The following is a 25,756-nucleotide window of genomic DNA, read 5'->3' as shown; positions in this document are numbered from 1 at the left end:
AAAACATCTTCAACTCTCTTCTTCATGCTATTCATTCAAATATAAAGTTTTCTCTAATCAGTTTCCATAAGGTTTTTCTGCTATTTCTCTTGTTCTATTTTTACAGTCACAATTTCCCATTTAAATAAACTTCACTGAAGCTCATCACTCATCACTTCTCAGCAGGACAACTGCTACTGAGTCCTTGCCTGACTCTACATCACTCCTACTCCCCTTCTAATCCAATCTCAAGATCAGTGGATCCGTTTCTGCCAACACCACTGGGAAGAAATGTATCTTTCAACCGAAAATTCTTCTGTATCAGATGCAAATTTATTTAGCTATTCTTGAATGTCTACCAGCAAGTCTCCTAACTTATGTCATTAATTCATTAGGCTTTTTCATTATTCTCCAACAGATTCTCCATTCTAGACGAGAAAATTCCCTGCCCCAAATCCATATTGTTTCCTGCCTAAGAGATTTATTATGTGTGTTATTCTATGATCTGAATAATTCAGTCTATTGAATTGAAAAACAATTCAATATTGATATGTTCCACTACATTCACCACCTGCTCTTGATTCTGTGAGAAGAAATAAAGACCCTTGTTTTCAAGTATGGTGCCAGAATTGTAATATTTCAGGTCTAAGGATCACAACTAAAAATTATGTTCATTTTAGATCTATGAATCTACAGATCTCAGGTAATGCAAAAGTTAAATTGCCCATTAGTTTCTTATGTTATCAATTTCCATAAATATCATAAAAGTAGGAATAAACACCAAAAAACTCATTTCCTTTATTATGACATATGTCCTCTGTAACACCCAGAATCAATTAATAATTTTAAATACTAATTATTTGAAAGTAAACAAGGTGTGTATGATTTACTAATCACATAGTTTGTTGGTTTTTTTTTTTTTCCTGGCACTGTTAGAATAACCTTCACAACCACCAATTAATATTTGCTAACTGTCCAACAGGGGTAAAGTATGGAGCCAAGACTGAAAAAAACTCACAAGATAAAGAGCAACAGTCTTGAGTATTTCATAAGGAGAACAAAAAAACTATTCTGGTTCTTCTAGAGAGTCAACTGGAGAATAAGAAGACCTATTTCGAAATACTATTATGAACTTTAGTGTAATTTTATGTAATAGTAGTACATTTCATTCCAAATCAAAAAAAAAAATTTCTCAATTATCCACCATGCTATTGAGCTTCAGGTCACAGATTTAGATTTCCAAGTTCAACACTCAATAAATTCTTGATTTTCATGTTTGCAATCTGGGTAGACAGTTACCATGGCTTATAGATTCCAACTGCCCAGCCTTTCCATAAAGTAACATATTGTTCTATGTATTTACAGTTACCTCTTACAATAGACATCTGTCTGAGTGCATGCCACACTCAACACTCTCCTTGTCATTTCCCTATGGACAGTAAGTCTTTAGACCTCTGTCTTCTGTTAACAGCTAGGATAAATTAGAGATTAACACACCATCTGAAAATAGCCATCCCTAGGCTGTCCAGTGCCAAGGAGGTGGCCTTCGTGGAAGAAGTCTGCCCCAACGGAGATCCTTTATAGTTGATGGTGACTGCTTAATAGGGTGACCACGTCCTTTATTTCCAAACCAAGACATCTTTAAATATTAAAAGAACCACTATAATTACACTGGGACGACAGTCAAAAACCAGTATTGTTCCAGGCAAAATGGGACACACAGTTATAACCAATTAGCTTAAAGAGTCTAAACAGATCCTCTCTCTGCACATGAGACTCAGGAAGAAAGCCAGTAAAAACACACAAAATGAAAGCAGTAAAATATCCTAAGACAGAAGGAAAGATAGTAGGCATCATGAGTGAACAGAGAGGTGAGATAAACAGGGAAATCAAGAGAAACGCCTCCATGGCATTAGAAAAAGTAGCTAATGTTTTAGACACCATGCTAACAACTTTAGGTATCTTGTTGCACTTAATCTCCAAGGCAATTTATGAGATGGCTGCAGTTACCACACACACACACACACACACACACACACACACACACACACACTTTACAAATAATTTATATGAGGATATCTGCCCAAGATTGTGCAGCCCATTAACACTACCTAGGCAATGAAAACAGCCGAGTCATCACAACGGCAAAAAACAAACAAACAAACAGGGCAATTGGTTCCAAGGGAGTGCCCAGTGTAGCAGGGTGTGGAAGATTATGTTAGAAACTAAATTTATATTTAATCTTAGCTTCTAGTTATAAATTTGTGTATATATTCAATAATGTATGCACTTCAGTATTATAGTAATATATATGTATACTTTACAAGTAAATGTATATCTATTATGCTCATTTTTTTCTGATGGGGCATATGATCAAAAAAGTCGAAAGAGCACTGCCCTAGAGTTCAGAGCAGTGAATGCCCACTTCGGAGGAGACAGATCTTACTGTCATTGTGGGATCACTAGGACTAATCTCAAATTCCTAGAGCCAGGATATAGACTAATTCACGTTCTCCCTCATTCCCTCATTCACGTTCTCCCTCATGCCAACAAAACACTTCTATCAACTCAAATCAACTGTGCTTGAAATGTCAAAAGTATCATCTTATACTAGAAGTTTTTAAAGGTCCTTACCCAACACTATAGAACAACATGATTTTAAACCCAGACATAAAAATACTTTGCCACAAGCATAATTCCACAGGATTTTGGAGCCTTGTGTCCATGTCTTGTTAAATTAATTAAACAAAGGGAGCATTAGATTGGATGGTTCTAATGCTTGACCTACCTAAGGAAAACAAACCTAAGCCAGAGTTAATGAACTGGAATCTTGAGAAAATTAAACTGAAGAACGACCAATCAGAAACGGCAAACTAGGCTTTCCCACATAAGGTAACTGCTGACCTACAACCAATCAAATAATTTCTTTGCTTTCCTTCGGTGTCTTCTCCACAAAAACCATGCTGCTAGTTTCTGCCATTGGAACACTCCTTAACCACTTTCCGTTTGGTGCCACCCAATTAGAACTGCTGTTTCCTTTTCAAAATTTTAATGTGCCTCACTCTACCTTTTAATAGTCTTGAAAGGTAAAAATGCATATGCAGGATTAATAATAAAGTTTCATGGGTAAACAATCTTTTTTTAAAAAGTCCCTTAAATATTTTATTTTAGACATTTTAAAAACTCATCTCAATTTCAACATCCCTCTTCATGAGCAATAAAGTTCTTTTTGTCTGTGCTCAGTCAGAATGCTTCAGCCTGTATCTCCTATTGCATCCTCAGTTGAGATACTTACGATGGGGTTACGACCAGATAAACCCATCCTAAACTGAAAATATTATCATTTGAAAATGTATTTAATACGACACTATAAAGCATTGGCTGTTTACTCTCATGACCGCATGGCGGACTGGGTGCTGGGGCCCCCTGGTGCTGCTTGTCATCACGAGAGAGTGTTGTACCGCAAATCACCAGCCCGGGAACAGAACCAAACTCGGCAACCATCACTAGTTACTTTGCACACATATACACATTTTTGGCATGAAAAACATTTATTTAACTCAACTTATTCTTTCTCTGACTATCTGATCCAAATTCATCTCTGTTTGAGTTTATTCGGACTCTCGGGAAGGACCCCATGTTGTGATCATTCTTTAGGCAGAGTCAGGGAAATACCCTTTTGGGGTGTGGAAGACGGGAAAGTAAGGGAAGGAGGTGGCAGCTATGACTCTCCTACTGACCTGAGAATCTGTAGAAATTCAAAGACAGTTCAAGAAGTGTTCAGAATAATTGCTTACATATTAATTAGAATTCCAAAGGACAATAATAGTCTTTACCATTTGATTCTGAAGGAAAATGCTCAAATCGACAGTCTAGGGTGAGCACCTCTCCTCCTGCCTCCTCCTCCCTCCACATGGCTCTGTCTTCCATCTCTGTCTCTTAAGTCACAGAGAGCCAGTCTCTTCCTCATCTCCTCTTCCCACTTTTCTCACTTTCCTCCACCCCCCCTGCTTCTAATCTTTCTTCATTAACCTAACATAGTATGTAAAAGTATATTTGAAGTATCATTTAACATAAATTATGTCTCCTTTTCTCATTTTTAAAAGATTAGATGAACATGAAAATTAAGCAATAACCAAACACTACTTAGTACATAATAGATGTTTATTAATGTTAGTTCCTTCCCCAGCTTACATGTTTGTTGTTTGTTTTGCAGTGCAATTGATTAATTTTGTCAAGATCAATGGGCCTTAATGAGGGGGGGATTTGCATTTTAACACTAACTTTTCCCTATAACATAGTCTTTCTAGCCATAATTGCTCTGAAAAACTCCAACTTTGTAATGTTTATGTTAAAAGACACAAACCCAGTGTATAAAACCCTTTATTAGAAAAAAGGGTGGTCTGGACCCTGGATTAGTGGTTATCAGAGGGAAGTGGGAGAAAAGATAGGGGTAAAGGAGGTCAAATATTTGGTGACAGAAGATTGGACTTTAGGTGGTGAACACACAATACAATATCATATGATGTATTATTGAATTGTATACTTGAAGACTACTTGATTTTATTAACTAATGTCACCCTAATCATTTTAATAAATAAATAAATAGATAGATAGATAGATAGATAGATAAATAAATAAATAAATAAATAAATAAATAAATAAAGGAAAGGAAAGGAAAGGAAAGGAAAGGAAAGGAAAGGAAAGGAAAGGAAAGGAAAGGAAAGGAAAGAAAAGGAAAGAAAAGAAAAGAAAAAAGGATGTCCACACCTTCACAGATCAGATACTTAAGGAAAAGCTCCAGGTATAACATGATACTGATCCAGTAGCCAGACTATCCTGCCAAGTTTCAATTTCCTCTACAGTTGTTTCACATGCTCGCCTATGGTTGGTTCCTCCTTTTCAACTGGCATATGAATGAGAAGAGGGATTTTCTATATTATTCTCAGTTCCAATTTTATTTTTAATTTTCTTATTAAGTACCGAAGAAATTATCAAAGGAAATATTTACAAAACCTATGTTTTTTCAAATGAAAGTTTATTCATCGTCTATGGACCACATCCACCCCTTCACATAGTCTCCTCCATGACTGAAGTCAAGAGGCCAAACTTAAACTGTGGACACAGCAGGCCATTTGCATCCTGAGGGCAGATACAGTATCTGTGTTGTTTACAATAAAATGTCCAGGGTCTATCAAAGTATACATACATATATCAAATCATCATGCTATACATGTTAAATATATATATAATTTTATTTTTCCATAAAGCTGGGAAAAATAAAAAGTTTTTAAAGTACCTAAAACATAAAAAGTAGTCAATAAGTACTTTAGAAATAAATAAATGAAGACATAACTTCTCACCTTTCAAAAGAAACACCCCTCCCAAAAAGTAGGTGATGGCCCATAACCATTACAGAAACGAACAGAAATAATTTCCTTCTCTTGGTAACAAGACAGTTATTCTTTCAAAATTCTCTTACAGGAGAATTGTGTTGCATTTGGAAACAAATTCAAATGAGTAGTTTTTTTTACCTTTGTCCACGTAAATCCAAACCACAGTAGCAAATCTAGTATGACCTAAAATACATTATTCATTTCATCACAGCGTAGCTCTTTTGCAAAAGAACAGAAAGAGTAAGATTGTAAATGTCTGCCTTCCCGTAACAGCTGCTATTTACATTGTGAGGTGTCATTCAGTTATAAATTATATCTTACCTAAGGAAATTACACTAACTTTGCAAACACCAAGCAAATCCAGACACGTTAAATACAAAATTACTAATACTATAAGCTGGCACACACAAAGTACCTAATGAAAGGTGAGAAAGATTCCTTCGAAGACTAAAGAGTAATTAGAGGTGGTGGAGCAGGACTAAAGGATAGTGCAACAAGACACTGAAATAGCTGCTTTTGGAAGCACAGGAAAAAGGCATGTGACCTCCACATTGTTGTTCTAGAGCTGCCAGTGATTAGTGTTAACCCTTCCACTGTGCCTGAGCAAAATCTGAAGTAAAGAAAGTCCCAGCAATACGGAAGTCACCAAAATTAAATATGATTGCATTGGAATAATAAAGATGAAATTAAAAACAACTCAGCATTTCAAGAAAGAAAGGAAGGAAATAAAGAAATTTTAATTATATCTTAACATTCATATATCTGATTCCTAATAATCTAGGGAATGGTGGTTAAGAAAAAGACAACCCTCAGTGATTCCACTTTGTGTCAGTAGCTGCGCTAATTAGTTTACACAAATTATTTTATTTAATTTCAAATAAGCCTCAAGATATCTATATCATCACCATTTACAGTGGTCTTTTCATTCAACAAGCAGTGCTGAAACAACTGGACATCCACATGTTGAAAAACAAATCTAGACATAGGTCTTACACCCCACAAAAATTAACTCAAAATGGATCACAGACCTAGATGTAAACCTCCTAGAAGATAATATAAGAGAAAACTTAGATGACCTTGGGTATGGTAATGACTTTTTCCATACAACACCAAAGGTGCAAGCCATGAAAGAAAGAATTAAAAAAGCTGAATTTCATGAAAATTAAAAACTGCTACTCTGCAAAAGACACTGTTGTGAAAATGAGAAGACAAGCTACACACCAAGAGAAAATATTTGCAAAAGATATATCTGATAAAGGACTGTTATCCAAAATAAACAAAGAACTCTTAAAACTCAATAAGAAAACAAGCAACACAATTAAAAACCAGACAAAAAATATGAACAGATACCTCACCAAAGAAGATACACAATGGCATATAACCATATAACGAGATGTTCAACATCATATGCCATTAGGAAATTGCAAATTAAAATAAGATATAACTGAATATCTATGAGAATGCACAAAATCTAAAACACTAACATCAAATGCTGGCAAGGATGTTGAGCATCAAAAATTCTCAATCATTTATGGTGAGAACACACACAAAAAAAATAGTACATCCATTTTGAAAGACTATTTGGTGGTTTCTTGTAAAACTGAAAAAACTCCTAACATCTAATGCAGAAATCACACAACTCAAATGAGTTGAAAATTTATGCCCACCAAAAACCTGGACACTGATATCTCTAGCAGCTTTATGAATAATTGCAAAAATTCAGAAGTAAGCAAGATGACTAGGCAGAGCACGGAGAATTTTTAGGGCAATGAGACTAATATTATCAGGCCGAGATCTAGATCTGCCGTCAGATAGACAGTAAGGAAGCTCCAACTGACATAAATTAGAACACTTCTTTGTGTATGTGAAACTTAAGCAATACTCTAAAATTTTGCATGAAAACCCAACAAAATAACCAGTATTTTCTGTGGGATATACAACAGAACTACTAAATATACTTTTATTTGCCTTGAATTTTGCCCACCATATATTGACTCGACGGCCTATGTTAAATTAGTAATACATTTTGTGAGCTAGTTCATTGTTGAATTTGGGTGCTCATGAGGAGATGGAAATGGAACTTTGTTATTTAACGTTTAAGATAAGAATTCTTTGCTTGCTGACTATTTTATACTTTTCTTCCTGAGCCAAAGCCTTGTAAAATATGTTTGGTTCACCTGACAGCTCTCCAGAAAGTCTGGGCCAATTCCTAGTTTCTTCTTCAGGGTGAGAGTGCCTATTTCCTCAGAGCCTTTCTTAAAGCTTATGATCTTTACAGATTTTGGCTGATTGGACAGACATAATAGTACACAAAGTTGTTTTAACTTACAATTATTTGAGAGTTTTAATGTTTTATCACATGTTAGCTACATACCTTTTGCTTTTTTAAATAGCTTTACTAATATATAATTTACATACCATTAAGGTCAGCCTTTTAAAGTGTACAATTCAAAGGTTTTCAGTATAGTTCTGCAAATATCCACATAAACTAATTTTAGAATATTTCATCACCTCAGAAAGAAACCTTGTACTCACATCCCCTTCATCCTACTCTTCCCCCAGCTCTGGAAAATCACTAATCCACTATGGGTCTCTATATATTTGCCTATTGTGGATGTTTCACGTAAATGGAATCATACACTATGTAGTCTTTTGTGATTGGCTTCTTTCACTTAGCATAATGTTTTCAAGGCTCATCCAAGTTGTAGCATGTATCAGTACTTCATTATTTTTTATAGTTAAATAATGTTCCATTATAGTAATTATATCATGTTGTGTTTATCCAATCCTCCTGCTGCAGGCCTAGGTTTTCATCATTTTCCAAATGGCGAAGGGAAGACAAAACTACAGATCTACCAGTCATTCCTTCTCTACCTTCTTGTTCTGCTACGAGCTTTCTCATCCTTTCCTGGATATCCATGTGTCAGTCAGGCCTCCTGCTGGGCCTGGAGTTTGTTGAAGATCTTCACATGGAGCACTAGGTACTGAAGTACAAATGAAAGCGACTTCTTGAATTTGTGTCTTCCTCTGGAAAGCGTAACCAACATTTGGCTGCCAGTGCTTCTCCCCCTGCCTGGAATTCAGATCTGCCTGTGCTACCTCCAGACATTAAGGCCAGCTTCACACGGGCAGCAAAGACCAAAAATTCTGAGCCTGGGACAGAAAACTATCTCAATATGAAATGACTCAAATTTTTTTCTAGTGGCTTTTTAAAAGTGTGTGTGTGTGTGTGTGTGTGTGTGTGTGCATATGTGCGTGTGTGTGTGTGTGTGTGTGTGTGTGTGTGTGTGTGTGTGTGTAAAAATCCTGGGGTCTTTTTCTGAACATAAAACTGACATATCATCACTGACAAAAATTATTAGAAAATCTAAGAGTATAAACAAAAAAAGTCCCGCCTCTTTTCATGTCCCAAGGTTAACCATGGTTATAGGTTTGGTGTATATCCTTAGAGAAACAGACAGAAACATTTGCCCAAATATACACTTAGACTTGCATATATATTTTAAATAACTGGAAATGTATTATATATAGTTTCACATAAAATTTTTTTCCACCACATTTTCTAATGTCATTAAATATTGCTTGAAAACATTAAATTTCCACTTAGGACCCATCGTGATATACAAATCTTTTTCCTCCCTTTGCATATTTAAGTCTCCTCCATTATAAGTAATACTATGATAAATATCACATCTCATGTATCTCAAATTTTTATTTGGTTCTACAATCTTTATACTTATCAATTCAACCATCTGCAAACATTTATCAAAGGCCTACCCTACAATAGGCACAGTGCTAGAGATTCAATGTTGATCCTTAAAAAACCCTCAGCAAATAATTCTTCTGTTCCCTCATTTTGTCCTGCCTCCTTGGCATACCTGCTTGCTTATGGACTTCCAGTTACTTTCCCCGACTACTGTTCTTGCCTATTCCTTGCCTTTCCATTCTTTTCACACGTGCCTTTTCCCATAGCTCAGTTAAGCTTATTCCTAACCCTTGCTACCTGATTGACCCTCTAGCAAGCATTTCTCAAACTGTTTAGTCTCAGGATCACTTTACACTCTTAAAAATTATTGAGGATCCCAAAAAGATTTTGTTCTGTGGGCTGTTTCTCTATTTACCGAACGACAAATTAAAATTAGAAATATGAAACAATAGAACACGAGCACAAATTTCATTAGCCAAAAGACAGAGGATACCATCACAGTTCATATAGCCTCTAGAAAACTCCACTGCACACTCAAGAAAGACTGAAAGTGGAAAAGGAAAGTAATGTCTCAGTATCATTATGAAAACAGTTGGATCTTGCAGATCCTCCCAAAAAGATCTTGAGGACCCCCCAAGCTAGAGAACCACATCTAGGCCTTTGTCCTATGATTTCTTGTGTCACCTAATTCTCACTTTCCATTGAGCATCTCTCATGGCCTGTGTCAACCACGGCAGGGGATGGGGGAGCCGCAGCGTCATCAGTTTGCTTGATTGCTATACACCACGACAGCATGGCTCCTGATTGCCTTTGCTTTTTCTGCAAAAAATGATCAGTATCCAAGTCCCACTGGTTTGATTCAACTAAGTCAGTGTTTCTATACTATTTATGTTCTAGGATACTCAAGTGATGAAACACAGAAATCCAGGCTGTTTAATAAATTTTAATAGGAGGGCAGAATAACCGAAGAAGCCTCTAGAACAGTGCTACCCATCTCTTGTGTTATGGTGAAAGTAAAGATCTTTTTATATATATGTACTGATTAGTGGAGATACCTGCCTTTAACTTTATTAACTTTATTAACAATGCTGGCCAAATACATAGAAAGAAAATAAGGCTGAGAATAAAACAGGAATTAAAGCACTTCCACTATTACTAAGTCAAAACATCAATTACACTCAATAATTTGCTTTTTGTTTTGTTTTTACATTTGACCTCTGGACAGTCATACTGTTTTTTTAACGTGACATTTCAGGTATTGGATTTTTTCCTTTATATAATAACATTGCAGAACCTAACTCCCAACCTAACCACACAATTCACTTTGTTTAACTCCTTTCCTTCCAATATTTACCCACATCAAAGTATTTAATTATGTACATACAATCAGAGTACAAGTTGCATAACTGTGAAGCTTTCTACAACAATTACAGCTGCACTGTGCTTCATGAAGTACATCTAAATAAGAAGGACGAATTCCACAGCCCTATTTCTAAACAGAGCCGAAGCTTCTGTCCTTTAGAAAATGTGCGTTCAAAAACCATTGTTAGCCCATTTATACCTCTGCTTCCAAGACAGTACACTCTCTGGATGAGCTTATTACCTTTTAGTTTTCATAGTCCTTGAGAACCTCTGGAAATTTAAGTTTAACTACCTCTAACTCACCCGGCAGAAGATTCAAACACATATGTACACACACAGGCCCACACACACCAGTCACAGTCATACAGAAAAACAAGACAGAAGCACCTAGTCTCAGTGAGTTCTTGGGAACCTTTTATTTTCAGGGCATAAATCTCCCTTCATAGGCATCCCCAGACAAAATGGGCACGCAAGGCTCCAAACGAGCAAAGGTGACTCAGGGGTATATCACAAACTGAGGCAGGAGCTTTTGAGGGCTGCTTTACTAAGTTTTTACCTCTCTTATTCCTTAAAAGACAAAGTTCCCAAACTACTTCCAAGCATTTGTAGAGCAAACAAAGCCACCTGCCAGAAATGTTTGCTTTATTCTGAAACTGCTGTATTTACCCTGAAAACCACAAAATGTAAATAACGGCACCTGATCAGAGAAAATCTTTAAACTACTCACTCACCAAATCAACACCTGGGAAGAAAAGGCAGTTGACTTGGACTTGAACACATGATATACAAATGGAGCTTTTATCTTAGTGGTAGTTTGAATAAGTTAATGATTAGAAAGCTTTATGGAGATACACAGAGACTTTCATAAACAAAATATAACTTTTATGACTTTATTTAATACTCGGAAGGGAGTAAAACAAGTAAGGTCCACCCACCATAAACCGTAGAAATGCAATCTAAATTCATACATACTTCCACTTAAAATAACAAATATGCCTATGACACTCTCTCCCACTGGCGATAATTTGTTATAGAGTATATGAAAACAGAAGTAATTTGACTTTTTTTTTTTAACTTAATTTTATTAGTTTCAAGCACACAGTACATTGGTTAGACATTTATATAGTTGATGAAACAATCCATGACTGCTCTGACTCTCCTCTGGCTCTCCACCTAGCCATTACATTAATGCTGACTGCTTTTCCTGTGCTGTGCTCCCCATCCCTGTGATCACCTATCAACTACTAATTTGTACTTCTTTAACCCTTCACCCCATTATCCCGGCCCACCAACCCCCCCGATCCCCTCTGTCCATTGCCAGATTGCCCTCTATATTTGTGGGTCTGTTTTTGATTAGTTTGTTCTTTTTGTTCCTTAGATTCCACATAGAAGTGAAATCATATGGTATTTATCTTTCTCTGTCTAATTTCACTCAGCATAATAACCTCCAGGTCCTGATTTGACTTTTTAATATGCCTAATACATGACAAGATAAGAGAGGATAAGGAAAATAGTTTTAAAATAGCTGCCATTTAATTCATTGAGTTTTTGAGTGAGCCATAAGTTTCAGATCTACAAACAGTCCATACTTCTCACCACAATATGTTCTTAGAAATTATATTATAATTTCTGGAGCTTTTATCTTGGTGGTAGGAAATTCTACTGGAATAATATAATTGGGATTACTTTCCTAAGGAATACACAGTTAATCATGAATATAGCAAAGATAGAAATATTCTCACCCTCCATATCATTTAGAAGATCAAATATCCCATAAAAATGATTCAAATGTACTTTGTTGTACTATTGTAAAGATCACTCATTTCTCCAAGATTAAAACTGCAACTATATGTAAAGACCTCACCAAGGACCTACCTAAGAAGGCCCGGAGAGGCAAAGAGTCCTGAGTGAATAAACTCTTTCTGCATCTTCCACACAGCCAGCCTTAGAGGTGAAAAAAGTCACAGGAGTATAGTACGGTGGGAAGACTTCCTTCTTTTTTTTTCTTCCGTGAAGTCAAGAGAATATTTCTGGATCAATTGAACTTCTAACTACCTCAGAGCTGCTTTTGCCCCTAAGGGCTATTCTTTCTTGAGTCGTCTAAATTTACCCCTCAGCCTCAGCTTTTTCCAGAATGGCCTCTAAATGTAGGCACACATTATGCAGCCTTTTGAGTCTGGCTTCCTGCACTTAACATAAATCATTTGCGATTCACCATGTCATTGAGTGTGCCAGTTGTTCATCCCTTTTTAGTATTGAGTAGTATTCCATTATGTGGACATACCATTGTGTGTATTGTTTATTCATTCACCAAATGAATGAGATTTTGATGGTTCCTAGTTTTTGCTATAAACATTCATGTATAGATCTTTGTGTGAACTTAAGTTTTCATCGCTTTGGGTACATAATTAAGAGCGAGATTTGGGAGGTAATACAGTATGCATGTGTTCAACTTTATAAGAAACTGCCAACTCTTTTCCAAAATGGCTGTAGTGTTTTGAATACCACCAGCAATGCATGAGAGACCTAGTTGGTCTGCATCCTTGACAACAGTACTGTTGTCAGCATTTTCGGTATTGTCGGTATTTTTTCATTTTAGCCATTTTTGTAGTGGTACTTCATTGTGGCTCTTGATATCGTTGTTTTCTTCGGGCACCTTCAATATTGCTATTCTCAGCAATTCCACTTAGGACACCCCTTTCTTCTCATTCTCACAGCTTTAAATTCCATCCATATGCTAGTAAATGTCAAATCTGTTCTTCCACCTTGATTTCTCTCCAGAGCCTCCAAATCAACATATCCAGCCATCTTCTAGATCTGCTTCTCTGGCAGAAAGGATATCACAACCAAATTCATTACTGTGGTAAATTGCAAAGTGGCCATAAATTCTTCCCATCTCCGTATGCATGTCCCTTTGCAGGTGACTTTGCAGCTCCTCCCAGAGTCGATATCTCCACTCTTTGCATCTAAACTTAGCCATACAGCATCAGGAAATGTGACAAGCAGAGGCTCGAATAATGCTTGAGCACTGGGGTTTGCCCTTATTCTCACAACACTACCCCCATGTGAAAAATCTCGGCTAGCCCGCAGATAATGAGAGACACATGGCCCAGCCACCCCTATCAAAAACCTATCCACTGGCAGATACATGAGTGAAACCATTCTAGACCATCCAGCTGCCAACTGACCACAGATGCAAGAGCAAGTTCAGCAGAGAGCAGCCACGCCAGCTCAGAACAAAAGAATCAGCCAGAAAGCCCACAGATTCATGAGTTAAATAGATGATGCCATGAAAGCCACTCAGTTTGGGGGAGGGGGTGAGTTGTTACACAGTAATAGAAAACTGATACAATTACCCATCCCTATCATGTAGTTTCTATTATATTCCATATCTCAGTAAATGCTACTAAAATCTGAAACCTGGGAGAATTCTAGGACACATTTTCTCCCTCACCCCCATCTCCCACCCTACTCCCACATATAATTAGTCATCAAAGCCTAATATAATTAAATGCATCCCCTTCTCTCCATCTATAGCTATTATATTATTCCATTATCAAATTTTCTGAACTATTTTAACAGTCTCTTAGTTGATAATCTATCCCACATTTTCAACCTCTCCATGTAAGAGAATAGTCTCTCAAATTTTCATTTCTGCTCATCATAGCCCAGCTTAAAATCCTTTAACAGTTCTCCACTATCTTGAACATAAAAATCAAATACCTCAGTATGGCATACAAGGCCATTAGGCACTGGACCCTCCTCCAAGCTCATCTCTGCCATTTTTCCACATTCTCCTAAGCTTTAAACATTCTTAAAAGCCATGACCAAAAATGGTCATGTTACTGCACACCTCTGTGCCTCAGCCAGAAATGCCTCTCTCTCCTCAACACCCTCCTTTCCACCTGGCTGACAACTGTCTATTTTTCCATAGCTCCAGCTCACCTCCATTCTTCGTTTGAATTCCCAAGCCAACAACAACCCTCTTCTCCGTGCTTCCACTGCTGCTGTCAGTATAGTTAGTGGTTAAGGATCTGGATTTCGATCAAAGGTTTGCTTCTTTCTAATTGTATAACTAACCTTGGGCGAGTTACTTAACTTCTCTGTACTTCAATTTCCTCATCTATAAAATGAGATGTGACAGAGAACGTTACCTCTTTCCCCACAAAATCTCTACCCTCTTCTTCAGGTAACAGAACTCTTGAGTTTTAGGTAAACACATGGACAGCCCAATAACGCATTCTACAGCTTCCTTGCACCAAAGTATAGCCATGCGCATTGGTTTCCTGTGGCTGCCATAACAAATTACCACAAATTTGGTGGCTTAAAAAAAAAAAACAAAAAAAACAGAAATTTATTCCTTTGTAGTTCTGGAAGCCAAAAGCCCGAAGTCAAGGTGTCTTCAGGTTCATGTTCTCTCTGAAGACCATAGGAGAGAATGAACCCTCTCTTGCCTCTTTCAGCCTCTGATGGCTCCAGGTAGTTTCCTTGGCTGTGGCAACCAAATTCCATTTTGTCTCTGTCTTAACATGGCCTCTCCAATCTGTGTGTGTCTTCTCTTCTGTTTCTTATAAAGACACTAGTCATTAAATTTGGGGCCCACCTGGGTAATCCAGGATGATCTCATCTCAAGATTCTTAATTTAGTCTATGGCTATACCACCCTGAATATACCCGATCCCATCTGATCTCGGAAGCTAAGCAGAATCAGACCTGGTTAGTACTTGGATTGGAAACCACCTGGAAGACCAGGTGCTGTAGGCTTAAAAAAATAATAATAAAATTTTTTAAAAATTCATAAAAAGTTAAAAAAAAAAGATTCTTAATATCATTTTCGAAGACCCTTCTAGTTAGGTAACATTCACAGGGTCGGGTATTAGGACATGGGTTTATTGGGGGGGAAGGGAAGGGCACCATTCAACCCAATATACTAAGTGACTATAAGATATGAACAGGAGTGATATTTGTCATTCCAGATATCATCATGAAAGAATCTTCTTGCTCTTGATTCTCCTTACCCCCTTTCTACTAACTGAAAAATGGTGACTATTGGAGCAACTTTGAAAGTCATGTGTAAAGTCATAATATGGTTCTGGATCACTCACCTAGGAAGTATTAAGTGAGAGAGAAATAAACTTCTCTTATATAAGCCATTGTTTTTTGTTATTGTTTTATTTCGGCTATAGCACCTTATCTAATACATGCACATAATAATATCTTAATAATACATAGTACATACTACATACTACATAGGGTTGTGTAGGGATTAAGCAGATTAATAAAATATAAAGCATTTTGAACATCACCTGACACATAGTAAGGACTAAACCAGTGTTCGTGATTAGCAGCAGTGATAGTACAGTAGTCCTGGTCACATTTAGTTATTATGGATTTACTTGTCTATTTCCTGCAGAAGACCAAATTTTGCGGGGAAACAGCTTAGCGCTTTTATTTCAGTATTATACTCAAAAGAACAGCAAATGTTCCATTACTCTAAAGAGGATATGTAAGTTAGCTCTGCATATCAATTATTACCCTAGGAATTCCTTTAATGAAAAGGTGCGTACTAGGCCTGAGAAGCCTGGATGTCCCTTCTCCACACGTACAAATCTTTTAAGTTACACGTTAAATGCTGTCTTCACTAAGACGCTTTCTTCACCTCTCAAAACAGGAAATTAAAATCTCCATCCTCCCATAATACTTTCACCATACCTTTTTATTTAGCTCTTATCACTGTCTCCCTTGCGCTATAATTATTTATATACACATCTTATCTCTCTCATTAGATTATAAATTCCTTGAAAGCAGCATTCATTTCTGAGTCATCTGAAACACAGCAACTAGTTCACACACTGCACTGCACACAGAAGATATTAAATAAATCACTATTTAAAGTATCCAAGATCTTATAGTGTTGAAAAACACCAACTTAAAAAAAGCCTGCCTCACCCTACAAGCTGTGTGACCTTAACCATTGTTACTTTACTTTTCTAAAGTGTAGTTTCCACATTTGTAAAATGGGGCTATTAAAAATTAAATAAGGTAACATGGATAAAGGCCATCAAAGTGCTCTAAGTTAAAAATTCAATATTTAGGACTTTCTATTCTTAAAAAGAGTCATCTTGGGTATTAAGTTAAAATACTCACAGACAAAAGGTACTTATTCAGTACTTAAATGAACTTGGACATACAACCAACTTCATACACAACACTAAAAGGGAGATTTTTACACACAAGCCAGTAAGCAGCTCAGGAAAACTGGCCCCTGGACACATGATTAGTATGGGAGAGACTCAAAGAATAGTTCTCATTCCTCAAAAGCACATGTATCACAAGTGTTAATTTTCTGCCCATCATTTCTTTCTCTTAAGAGAGAAAATTAAACTTCACAATTTAAAACCACAAATCAATCAAAGTTCATACACTGTATGTATCACAGACACAACTGTGTGAGTGCTGCCTTAACAGCAATTCATGAGACTTACACAGTATGAAGTCTTATTTACCACTTAGAACCACAGCAACTTCCCTCCAGTAGAGATTAAAGTATTTGAAAGCGCGAGTACTTTTACAATCTTGACTAGCTTCAACAAGAAAAGCAAAGAGGCAATGCAATCTGTTTTTATTTCATCCTTTGGCTTTTCTCTGAAAGCTCACTGAGAAGAGTAAACCTATTATCCAATTTCCTCTGCCACTTAAGAGTTTAATAATAGGGGATTGACAATAAAAGATTCTTAATATAAAGACTTCCCAGAAATACAAAGGATCAACACAGCAATAACATTCAACTGGAAAATTTTAAAGATGTTTTAGTATAAATCATGTAATCGTTGGCTTGCAAATCCATTGCAATTTTCTAAACTTCTTTTAAGTAGCAGCAAACTACAAAATGCAATAACCTAAAAAAAGTTTCAATTAATAATGTAGAAGTTTTTGTCTTCTGCTATTCGCACTATAGGTATATATGTTAGAATGCACACTTGACACCAACGAACTTAAATTTAGAGGTGGAGAATTTAAGACTATAATAAAATAACAGGTCTATACATTGCTTTATCATAAAACACATAATCAGCTAAGAGCAATGATACATGCTAGGTAGTATTAAGATGACAGAACTGAAATCATATTGCATTTAAAAATTACGAGTTTTTTCTAGAGCTTTATTCATTCATTCAACAAAAATTAATTCAGCACCAATATGTAAAACACTCTTCTTGATCTTGGTAATTCAACAGAGCACAGGCTAACATAGTGATTACCATCATACGGTTTACATTCTAATATTAGGTCAAATAAACAAACAGGTACAAATTCTGAGCATGCACTAGTCGTGTGTCCTCAGGCCCAAGTTCACTGACTACCACAGTGGACAGTTTCCAGCATGCACTTCAAGCTCCTTCGTCTCTCTCCTTCTCTTCAGGAGGGCTTTCCCTGACACCAGGAAAACGTGCCCAGCTGCACGCAGGAGCACCCCAGAGTATGTTGTGGAAGTGGGTGATTACACCCTTCGGGGCAACCTGCAACCGACAGATAATGGAAGTTGACTGTAGCCTTTCTGTTGAAAATTCTGAGGAAGCCATGTTCCTCATGGTTTCTCAGAGGACCCCAGCAGGACTGAGCCCCAGCTGCCACAGTGGAGGACATTATGGAAGACTTTATTGCCTTTTCTTCCTTTAGGCTCTTTCTTCCCCACTTCCTCATCTGTGCTTCCAGGGATCACCTCCCAAACACGGAATCTACCCAAGTCTTCCAGGATATGGTTTGTAGGTACTCCAACTAACACAGTCCTAATCTATTTCCCCTCACATGTATTCAATAGCACTGGAATAACACATAAAATGAGATAATCGCACATATCTCTTGTATCGGCTTAATAAATTTCAAGATGTCATGAGGCTGGGCATTCGAATAAATAATTTGGATGAAAGTTGAGAGAGAGAGAGAGAGAGAGAGAGAGAGAGAGAGAGAGAGAGAGAGAGAGAGAGAGAGAGTGTAAGGCTAGAACAATGAGCCAGTGCATGTACAGGGAAAGGGACATGAGGATTCAGAAATGCAAATGAAAAAGTGTCAGAAGTTTGGGTTGACTAACAGATGGAAGTAAATTAGGGAGTCCTGCCCAGGACTCTTGGGCTGTAATTGTAGCATCCAAAAAAGAGGGAGATTCTGATAAGATTGCACCCCAATGTACTACATTCAGTTCTTTCTACACCACTAAGAATTATATTGGCAAATAGGAGCCTAACCAGAGGACAAACAAGGCACTACAATGAAGACTACAGAAATGACTAAAGAATTTGTAGCTGGCAACAAGTGAAAAAAATTTTTTTAAATTAAGACTGTATAAGAAAAGATCTGCAGAAATGTGAACATTCTAAACAAATACTCAAAGAATATTGTGTGGAAGAGGAATTAGATTTCATCAAAGTGGCTTTACAGGACCAATAGGTAAAATTTATTGGAGAGCATAATTCAATAGATAGTAAGTATGATATAGTGGTTAAGAACAAACTGGAGTCAGACAAACTTGGTTTGGATCCCAATTCTACCAGTAATGAACTCGGTGACCTTAAGATGGTTGCATAATTTCTTTATACTTAACTCTATCGAATTCAAAATTGATAGCAACAATTTCCACTTTACAGGGTTTTGTGATTACTAAATAATAATGCATGGAAAGCTCTAAGCATAGTACAGCATGTATTAAATTTCAAGAAATGCTAATTATTTCAAATCTAAAATTGTTTCAGTCTTCATCAAAAAAAAAAAATTATACTACCAAATCTGAAGGAATTCAATACAGCTATTGTTAAGCTGGTAGAGGAAGTATATATAACTGGCTCATACTGTAGAATCACTGTTAGACAAGAATGATACATTCAACTACATAAAAAGTCAAAGCCACCACCTAGCAAGATAAGTGTTTTCACTTATACACTTGAGCGTTTAACCTTCACCTCCGTGTGTAGAAGCAAAAGGTGAGAGTCCCAGCCTTCAAAATGACTTCCCTGAATTATCTGGAGGAAGAATTGAGCTAAAGAAATTATTTTGTCAACCCTAATTTTCACTACCTGCTTTAGTGTTCTACTACATAGCAGAGAAATTCTCTATTTTAGTTCCAGTTCCTAGAGCACTTCAATTTACTGGTTCAGAATAACCTTTTGCTTGCCAGAGCGGCCATTTGGTAGCCATGGTGGATTATGAAATAGTCACATGTCAAATGACCACAGAATCTCAGAGTGGCAAATTTCAAGACTAAATGGACCAACTATGGGAAATATCTAACCAATCAAGAGAAAGGGTCATCTTCTCTTCCCTCGGCCCTCCTGGAAAGTGGCTTTCTGAGTTCTCCATTACTTCTATATTTTATCACTCTAATGGTAATAAGACCTCCCTTGATTTGACTTGTATCAGCTTCTCCTCCTAATAGAAAAAGCACATGTATCAACAGGCACGGACTTTTGGAAATATCCCCACCAGAGAGAAGTCTTCTAGAGAATAAAGGGAGAAGTACATAAAGCAACTAGGAAAGAAAAAAATCAAAAGAACAAAGTCAACAAAAATAACTGCCATATTTTAGGACCAGTGATAAATTATGTTCACATTATGTACCCCTGATATGACAAAAGAAGAGTTAACCTCAGTAGGAGTCTCAAAACCTTAACCCCAGTCTAATCATGAGAAAAATATCAGGCAGATCAGAACCAAGAGACACACTACAAAACACCTGGCCAGCACTCCTCAAAAGGATCAAGGTAATGAAAAACAAGGAAACACTGAGAAAATGTCACAGACCAGAGAAGACTAAGAAACCATGACAACTAAATGCCATGTAGGATCCTGAATAGGATCAGGAATGGGAAAAGAACATTCATGGAAAAACTAATGTGAAACTAATGCACAAATGGTAATTTCTTAGTTTTGACAATTTACCATGATTTTGTAAAATGTTAACCTTAAGGGAAACTGGGTAAAAAGAACTCTCTACAGTACACCCTTTACAACTCTCCTGTACATCTGAATTTACTCCAAAGTTTAAAGTTTATCTCTTAAAAATAAAGAATATTTTATCATTAAAATAATTTTATACTCGTGTAAGAGAAAGCCACTGTGCTTCTGTTGATTGATTCTGATTGTATGATTTCTACTGAAAAAATAGTTGTTTACTCATTAAAACTTGGTTTCCTCTGCTCATAGCTGAGGCGATATGACGTAGCCAAAAGAACATTTATTTCATCGTATAACAGTATATGGGGGAGAATCATTTTAACCTTTTTGGAACTTTAGCTCCTCATTCAAAAAATTGGGGCAGTTATACTACATTTACTTTTAATCACCTAGCTCTCAAATGTTATGATTCACATGAACAAATCACAGAGTGAGTACGAAAAACAAAAGTTTTTTCAAATCAGTTCGAGAATACCATGTGTCTGGCTGAGGTAAGAGGAACTGAGGTGTAGCTGAACTGTTGATAAGCTATTGTTTCTTCACTTACTTAAAAAGTAACAATAAGGGAGGGTGCTTGGAAACTTGGCAGAGGAGGCTGGAAATTCAGGGGTGGTGATTCTGGGAGGCAAATCTATGAAAAAGCAATGGTTTCTAAAGCCAAACGGAACAGGGGAAATACCATTCTGGCAGAAAATGGTATAATGCAAGAACTGTAAAAGGATAAGCCAAGTGAAAAGATGAGGCGTTTGGGACCACAAAAATCTGCTTATGACTTGAGCATACCAAGGCGGAGACAATGCCCCTCATGGAATTCTCCTCTGGTGTTCCATCAGGATGAGGCTCCAAGCATCGTAGGGGAAGAGTCAGAGCTTTAAAAGGGAACCCTGAATCTCCAGTAGGAAAGGACACTCCTTTTCCCATGATGAATGGAGTGAGAGAAATCATTTAGTCTTAAACTAGAGGTAGAAAATGAGAGCAAACTAGCAAGGACAATATGATATTACAGCAACAGCTAGCCTCCTGGGGGTGGGATGGAACACCTGAGTGATTCTTGTTTGAACCACTCCCTGCTGAATAATATAATATTGAGTATCTATATATTTGTATATAATTACATACTGGGTACAGAGCTGTTAGCCCAAGTTTCCCTCAGGCACACTAAAACGATCTTTACACTTTAAAACAGTTCACTTCACTGAGAAAGAGGAAAAGAAAAAAGGCACCCACAAACCCTGAAGGTTTAGCTTTGAAAGAGTAATCCTCCCTGACAGACGGAAAAATAAGGCTACCCACACTCCTGGCAGTGCAGTGTGGGGGCACCCCTGGGAACCAAGTTTTATCACATGATTCCAGGCAAAGTTTGGGTCTCTCATCCAAAAGCGTCTAAAGGGTTCTTTTTTTTTTTTTTTTTCAATATCTACTACAGGCAAAGCTCTATGCCTGTAAAACACAAAAAGAAAAATAAAATAAAATCCTGCCCTTGAAAAGGTTATAATATAATATGTTAAAAGAAATACATTATGCCTTTATATTATAAGTTAACTATCATTTGTATAATGACTTAAAACACTTTCACGTTTACTCTCTGGAAAGATTTCAAGGCCTCACAAAGCCTTGTGTGGTTGGCGATGATCTTGTTATCATCCACCCTACTTCCACCAGCCAATGACAGATATCCTCTGAGGCTCAAAGCGGTTAGGTGACCTACTTAAGATGACACAGCCAGAGAGCGGTACAGTCAAAACCTGAACTGCTTTTTTCTCTTACAAATACAGATTTGTTGTCCCAGTTTGCTTTTAAAACTTTTCTTTCTTATCTTTAATGTACTACAGTTCATAAAAGGAGTTTCTGTGGATTTGGTTTTATTTATCATTACTACTCTGAACTCAAGGTGCCCCTTCCACCTGAGGCACAGTGTTTTTCTTCAGTTTAGGAAACTTCTCGCTCATATTTCTTCACATATTGCCTCATTCCCATTTGCTCTAGCTTATTCTAGAATTTGATTAGGTACTGCCAATCCTTCTCAGTCTATCCTCCAAGCTTTTCATGACTCATTCATATTTTCCTCTCTTGGTATCTCTTTGTACTGCATCCTGGGTGAGATCTTCAGATCTCTTTTCCAAAGCACTAATTCTTCCTCATCTTTATGTAATATTCTAGTTCGAACTTTTTAGAAACTATTTGTTCTCTTTTCATATTATCTGTTCTTCCATTTGGGCTTCTCTATCCTCTTCTCTTCTATCTTTGAAATCATTTCCACACGTATATGGCATAGTCTTTGGCAGGTGGTTCCAGCGCACGACTCATCTATTGGTTACAATTACTAACATTACCTCACAGTAGTTTTATTGTGAGTCCATCACTATAACCGCAGAACCAGCTCAAAATGGTCCCATCCTGTTTAACAAGATACTGAGTTGTTCTTCAGAGACAACAGACCAAAACTGCAACCTATGCAGTTGAAGCATTCATAGAGGAGAAGACTTTGACCGGCAGCTGCCCCAGGAACCAAAGTCTCACCTCCTCCTGCAACACCCCCACCTCCCCAACACACACCAGCACAGAAGCAAAGGACCAGGACGTAACCAGAACTTGAACATGAGAACCATTTCAGAAGCCAAGAGTCCTTGTCCAGGAAGATCTGGTGTTCACGCTCCTTTAGTATAAATGGCCCAGTTCCAAAGTCTTCCAATTATAACTTGCCCGCCCAGCACTTCCACACACCTATTCCCCCTAACCCCTTCCCCCTTAAAAAGGGAATTTGAAACACCCTTAGGTCTCCCATCTTCTTGGCTGGCACCTTCTTGATAAATAAATTTTTCCTTACTCCAAACTCTGATATTTTGAGTTTTGGCCTTTCAGACTATCGGGTACATGAACTTGGGTTTCAGTGACATCTTCAGCAGTAACTGTCACGGCAAGAAGACCTCACTTGCCCAGAGTTGGAGGAGTGTCTCTACTGAGTGGTTTTATAAGTGCTTCTAATGGGCAGTGCATCTCCCTCATCCTGCTTTATGTTAATTTTTCTACCTGGGGAGAAATTTGGACCTCTTATTCAAAGTGACCAATTTAACTCAAAGGACATTTGCTGTGCTTGTCACTCTCTCTCTGAAAAGTTCTGAGTTTAGAGAGGATGAAATATATATTATATTATTATAATGAGTATCATGTGGAAAGTGTCTATCACAGGAAGTGAAACATGGGAAATATTTTCCAAACGCTAAGCATCTCCCCTCTCCAGGGCAGTAAGTAGCACATCCTGACTTGGCTCCAGGGAATCCCTTTGACTCTCTTTCCAGATTCTTCTCCCTTATTAAAGCTGCATTTCACCACTGTGAGAAGAATACTTATATGGTGTGTTTTAAATGAATACTGTTTTAAATTATTTTTATGGTTATAAGTACACACAAACTGTAAAATTTATTTGATCAAGATTTTAATTACTTGTTTTAGTTGAGCATGATTATTTGCATATTTCATTAAATCTTCTCTCATAACAATCGAATAATAATGTCTCCTGCTATGACCAATTTCTCAGTTGATATTATCAAGCTATCTCTAAAATTATACTTAGAAAAGAGTTCTAAGACAACTGTTAGTTATTACACGCGATTCAAAGTGACATTTTAAAAGCTAAGCTAACACATCACTGTCACCCTCCTGGAGATTTTACAAAGATAAATTAAATAGCTGCTAATGAAAAACTAACATTTATAGTATAACTGTCACAGAAATATATAGCTATATATTATTCAGCTGTATTTACTGGTTTGAAAAGTGGCCTCTACAGTTAATTACCAAGATTTCCTTTCTGATAAACGATTGTCAGCAAAACAAAAATTTGAACTATTTCATTATAAATCCTTCAATGTGTAAAAGAAGAAAAACAGCAGGGAAACTTCTAAAAGAATTTTCAGTGGACATAATTATAGTCGAAAGTTTCACACTGAATAAAATTTTAACATGACTTATTTAAGACACAAAAATAACTCCCACTCCCCAGGTCACAAAATAAAAAATATTCGTTTTCTTTACCTCTGAACTTCTTGGGAGGGTTGGCAAGGTCTCCTGCTTCTGGGTGCACCACACACCGATCATCTACTAACCTAGAAGGGAAAGAATAATTGCATTATTAACAGTCATGTTCGTAAAACATAAACTGCATGTGGTTATTACATAAATATTTATAAAAAGTTTCAATACCATTCTTCACTAAAAAAAAACTTTTAATAATCAGGGATTTGTAAAAAGATCTGGTTACAAAGGTATTAATAAAAGCACGGTTTATGAAAGTCAGTAGTAAGCAACACTGTTAAGTCACAGGAAACTGGTTGGATAAATCATGATATAGATAAACCAGGGGACACTGTAGAGCTATTTAAAATTCATTTAAAAAATACACCGGCCTGCAAAACATTTATAACATGCTATGAAAAGAAATGGTATTAAACTAATACAATATCATATATGTTTACACGCACACATACACCTCTATACATACACATTATAAGGAATGGAACATAGACACCAACATATAAATCTTGGTTCGATTCCTTGTGGTTTTTATTTTCCTTTTTTGTCTCTGGGTGTGTTTTTTTTTTTTTTTTTTTTTTTTTAATGAGGAAAAGGTAAGCTTTTAAGGTCCGGCTTTCAGTGAAACCATAGAGTGGGTAGTTATGAGAACTCATCCTGCATTCAAACCCTGGCTCATTCACTTCCTAGCCAGGTGACTTTGGGCCTCTTTCTTTATACTTATAAAATAAGGATAAGAGTACCTACCTCACAACATTGTTAGGAAATTAAATGACTTAATATCCATAAAGTACCAAGTATGGTTTCTGGCATATAGCAAGCCCTTAATTAAGTGTTTAATAGATAAATACAACCAATGATCTTGCCTGTCTTATTCCTTACCATACTGTCTTATTGTAGAAGAGTGCCTGACACATAGTAGGTACTCAACGATTACTAATGAAACATATAAATTGCCTCCGTTGTTACAAAAACATGTTTCATCCCTATAAAAATATGCATAAGAAGCCAGTTTCTAGGACAATTCCAAGAGCAAGAAGCTCGATCTCTGCTCAGAGAGCCAAATGACATGATCATCTGTTCAAAGACGAATATCTAACTAGCAAAAAATTACTAACGTTCGTTTTCTCCATTGACTGAGTGGTGGAAATAACTGTGTGTTTTTCCTAGTACATTTTGAGAATACATCTGAATTAGTTCCAAGTTTATGATTTTATTTGAAGAGAGATTCCCAAGTTGCAACTTTAAAAAAAAAAACAAACAAAAAAAACATATTAACCAGATTCACTAGTATCACCAGATACTAGCAAAACCTAATGACAGAGTAAAACCCA

The 25,756-nt window shown here is 36.8% G+C and overlaps 1 protein-coding gene and 1 pseudogene across 3 annotated transcripts in view; one reads left to right on the top strand and one right to left on the bottom strand.

Annotated features, from left to right (window-relative positions):
• Positions 1–25,756, bottom strand: part of ITPR2 (inositol 1,4,5-trisphosphate receptor type 2) — a 405,483-nt gene that overhangs the window by 341,999 nt on the left and 37,728 nt on the right. For all 3 annotated transcript variants that reach the window (XR_004955694.1, XM_016119206.2, XM_016119205.2), the window contains exon 2: positions 24,426–24,496. Coding sequence is in view for 2 of the 3 variants with exons in the window: in XM_016119206.2 (XP_015974692.2) it covers positions 24,426–24,496 (71 nt within the window). In the remaining variant the exon portion in view is untranslated. The remainder of the gene's footprint in view (positions 1–24,425; positions 24,497–25,756) is intronic.
• LOC118614668 lies at positions 15,089–15,206 on the top strand (annotated as a pseudogene).

This window comes from Rousettus aegyptiacus, unplaced genomic scaffold (assembly GCF_014176215.1).
Source record: "Rousettus aegyptiacus isolate mRouAeg1 unplaced genomic scaffold, mRouAeg1.p scaffold_m13_p_2, whole genome shotgun sequence".
NCBI lineage: Eukaryota > Metazoa > Chordata > Mammalia > Chiroptera > Pteropodidae > Rousettus > Rousettus aegyptiacus.
The sequence above is the reverse complement of the archived record's forward strand: the minus strand, read 5'-3'. Positions and strand labels throughout refer to the sequence as shown.